This window comes from Priapulus caudatus, unplaced genomic scaffold, assembly GCF_000485595.1.
Source record: "Priapulus caudatus unplaced genomic scaffold, Priapulus_caudatus-5.0.1 Scaffold250, whole genome shotgun sequence".
Lineage (NCBI taxonomy): Eukaryota > Metazoa > Priapulida > Priapulimorpha > Priapulimorphida > Priapulidae > Priapulus > Priapulus caudatus.
This window is the reverse complement of record NW_014577311.1, coordinates 21104-24659: the sequence shown is the minus strand read 5'-3', so window position 1 is coordinate 24659 and position 3556 is coordinate 21104. Positions and strand designations below refer to the sequence as shown.

The 3556-nt window shown below is 54.4% G+C and overlaps 1 protein-coding gene across 1 annotated transcript in view; it reads right to left on the bottom strand.

The window, feature by feature from the left end:
* The window catches only part of LOC106808033 (liprin-alpha-4-like), a 6876-nt gene extending 3320 nt beyond the window's left edge, over positions 1 to 3556 (bottom strand). The window contains 4 exon segments of the mRNA XM_014810581.1: positions 419 to 491; positions 494 to 597; positions 2916 to 3013; positions 3365 to 3556. Coding sequence (XP_014666067.1) covers positions 419 to 491; positions 494 to 597; positions 2916 to 3013; positions 3365 to 3522 — 433 coding nt within the window. The 5' untranslated portion in view covers positions 3523 to 3556.

Below are 3556 nucleotides of genomic sequence, written 5' to 3'. Positions count from 1 at the left end.
GTCACATAGATCGACCGACGAATCTATCGTACATAGATCGACCGGACAAATCTATCGTCACATAGATCGACCATTGACGATCTTATCGGTCACATAGAGTCGGCACCCACGACGATCTATCAAGTCACATCAGATCAACCCGCATCTATCGTCACATAGATCGACCTGACGATCTATCGTCACATAGATCGAGCACGGACGATCTAGTGGCACATGATCGACACGACGATCTATCCGTCAGCATAGACGACACGACGACTATCGCTCACATAGATCGACCGACGCCATCTAATTTGGTGACATATGATACGTAGGTCGTCTATGTGACGATAGATCGTTCAGGTCGATCTATTGTGACCAGCAACGAGCAATGTGTTGACGCGGCGCGACGCAGCCGGGTGCGGCCGCGCACACTCACCTGCGCGTTCTGATTTGGGCACCTGCAGCGCGAGCGCCATGCTGTCGGCGTTGAAGCTCTCGTCGAGCGCCGATTGAGCGCCCCGTGCACGCCCGACTCCCTGAGGTTGCCCGCAAACTCACGCAGCCCGATCGAGTTCACCCACTTGATGACTCGCTCGTTTGTCCACACCAGCACGTCTGCAACGAGCGAGAGAGAGAGACGATTCATCGTCAGAGAGAGAGAAAGAGGGGAGAGGGGGTGGAGAGAGGGGGAGGATAAGAAGAGAGAGAAGGGGGGCCGAGAGAGAGGAGGGGGGCCAGAGAGAGAGGGATGGAGCAGAGGAGGGATGGAGAGAGAGGGGCGGAGAGAGGGAGGGGGGAAGGAAAGAGGGATAGAAGAGAGAGGAGAGGAGAGGTGGAAGGAGAGGAGCGGGTGAGGGAGAGAGAGAGATAGGGAGGGATGGAGAATGAGAGATAGGGGGTGGGAGAGCAAGAGTGTGGAGAGAGGGGGGAGAGAGAGGGGAGGGCTGGAGAGAGGGGAGGGATGCCGAGAGAGGGAGAGGGAGTGGGGGAGAGAAGGGAGAGAGCGGATGGAGAGAGAGGAGGAATCGAAGAGAGAAAAGGTAGAAAGACAAGGGTGGAGAAAGGGTGAGAGAGAAAGAGGGGTGGAGGGAGAGAGAGAGAGAGGGAGAGATGGAGAGAGAAGCAGGGCGCCACCGGTCACTGGACCAAGAGCGAGGAGAGAGAGAGAGGGGAGAGATAGGGGGAGGAGAGCAGAGGAGAAGGAGGGGTGGCCAAGCGATGGAGCCAGGATGTTGGCGAAGAGGGGGGGGATAAGAGAGGGATGGAGAGAGAGGGAGGGTCCAGCCGGGGGGCGGAGGGTGGAAGAGAGAGGGAGGGATGGGAGAGGGGGGAGAGAGAGGGGAGATGGAGAGAGGGAGGGAATGGAGAGAGAGGGAGGGCGATGAGAGAGAAGCACGAGACAGGCAAGGATATATAGAGCAGGAATAAGAGACACGGAGAGAGGAGGGGGTATGCGAGAGAGAGCAGAGCGGAGTGATGGAAGACAAGATGAGGCCGCGGAGAGAGAGGGGGAGAGGAGGAGACGGAGGGGGAGAGAAAGAGGCGAGGGATTGGAGAGAGAGAGAGAGAGGGATGGGAGAGAGAGCTCGGGGAATCTGGGGGACGACGAGTAGAGCGGAGGGCATGAGAGCGGAGAGAGAGATGGGAGGGATGCGATGAGAGAGAAGAGAGAGTGATGGAGAGCTAGAGAGGGGGGGAGGAGGAAGAGAAGGGAGGGGCGACGAAAGAGAGAGAAGAGACGGAGATGAGGACGAGAGAGAGAGAGAGTGATGATGAGAGTGAGAGAGGAGAGAGAGACGAAGAGGAGAGCAGAGAGAGAGATAGAGAGAGAGAGAGAGAGAGAGATGGGAGAGAGAGGGAGAGAGGGGAGAGAGAGGGGACGAGAGAGGAAAGAGAGAGCGGGAGAGACGAGAAAGTATATTATATTATAATATATATATATATATATATATATAATATAGCAAGAGAGAGGAGAGAGAGCAGAGAGAAGACAGAACTCGAGAGAGAGAGAGACAGAGAGAGAGAACTGGGTCGCATTTGAGGGGATACTAAGAGGACGTGGAAGAGCAGGAATAGGCATAGCTTGAAGAGGAAGGAGAAGGAAGAACAGTAGAATGAGATAAACGAGGAGAAGATGGAGGAGGAGAAGAAGGGGTGCAGGGGGTAGAAGAGGAGGAGGAGGAGAAGAAGGGGGAGCAGGGGGTAGAAGAGGAGGAGAAGAAGAAGGGGGAGCAGGGAGTAGAAGAAGAGGAGGAGAAGAAGGGGGAGCGGGGGGTAGAAAAGGAGGAGGAGAAGAAGAAGGGAGAGCATGGGGTAGAGGAGGAGGAGGAGGAGGAGAAGAAGAAGGGGGAACGGGGGGTAGAAAAGGAGGAGGAGAAGAAGGAGGGGAGGAGGAGGGGGAGCAGGGAGTAGAAGAGATGGAGGAGGAGATGGAGGAGAAGAAGTAGGGGAGGAGGAGGGGGAGCAGGGGGTAGAAGAGGAGGAGAAGATGGAGGAGAAGAAGGGGGAGCAGGGGGTAGAAGAGAAGGAGGAGGAGGAGGAGGAGGAGGAGGAGGAGAAGAAGAAGGGGGAGCAGGGGGTAGAAAAAAAGGAGGAGATGGAGAAGAAGAAGGGGAAGCAGTGGGTAGAAAAGGAGGAGAAGGAGGAGATGTAGAAGAGGAGAAGGAGGAGATGGAGAAGAAGAGGAGGGGAGGAAGAGGGGAACATGGGGTAGAAGAGGAGAAGGAGAAGGAGGGGAGGAAGAGGGAAGCAGGGGGTAGAAAAGGAGGAGAAGGAGGAGATGGAGAAGAGGAGGAGGAGGAGATGGATAAGAGGAGGAGAGGAAGAGGGGAGCAGGGGGTAGAAGAGGAGGAGAAGGAGGGGAGGAAGGGAGCAGGGGGTAGAAGAGGAGGAGCAAGAGGAAGAGGATGATGAAGCCATGAGATTGTACGTACCCTTCATGTCGGCTGCGCTGTTCTCCCGCCTGCGCTCCAGCTCCTTCTTGTCATAGTTCAACCTCTTCAGGCAGTTGATACCATACTGTAGGCTTGTTCTGCGAATACACACACACGCAGGTGGCGCCACATTACAATAGTCTCAACGTTGAACTAGCAACCGACGAGTGATGATGCTGTTTGCAATAATCGATCGTTATATGCATAATTGCTATTTCACCTCATTAACATTCTCTATTGAAAATCTCTCCCAATCAAATCATTTCACATCCGTCAACTGCAGTGGATTTTCTCATAATTAAATTCCTTCATTCATATCCTTGCCAGTTAGCGAAGAATTCGTTTCGACATTCGCTCTAAGCGTTTTCGCATAGGTTTACTGCACCCACGAGCGCCCTGCCCACCTACTATCTACCTATTGTTTATTTGTTATTGTTATTGTTGTTTACCTGTGAAGACTGTCGACCATCTTCAGGTGTACGCGCAGGTCCTTCTTGCTGAGGTGGTCGAGCATGCGCGCGTCCACGAGGCACTCCATGAATGTGCTGCGATACTGAGGTAGTCCGAGGCTAGGCAGCCAGTCGTTACCGATCCACTCATGGTTCATGTCTCCATACGCCAGCGTCTGTGTGTGCGAGCGA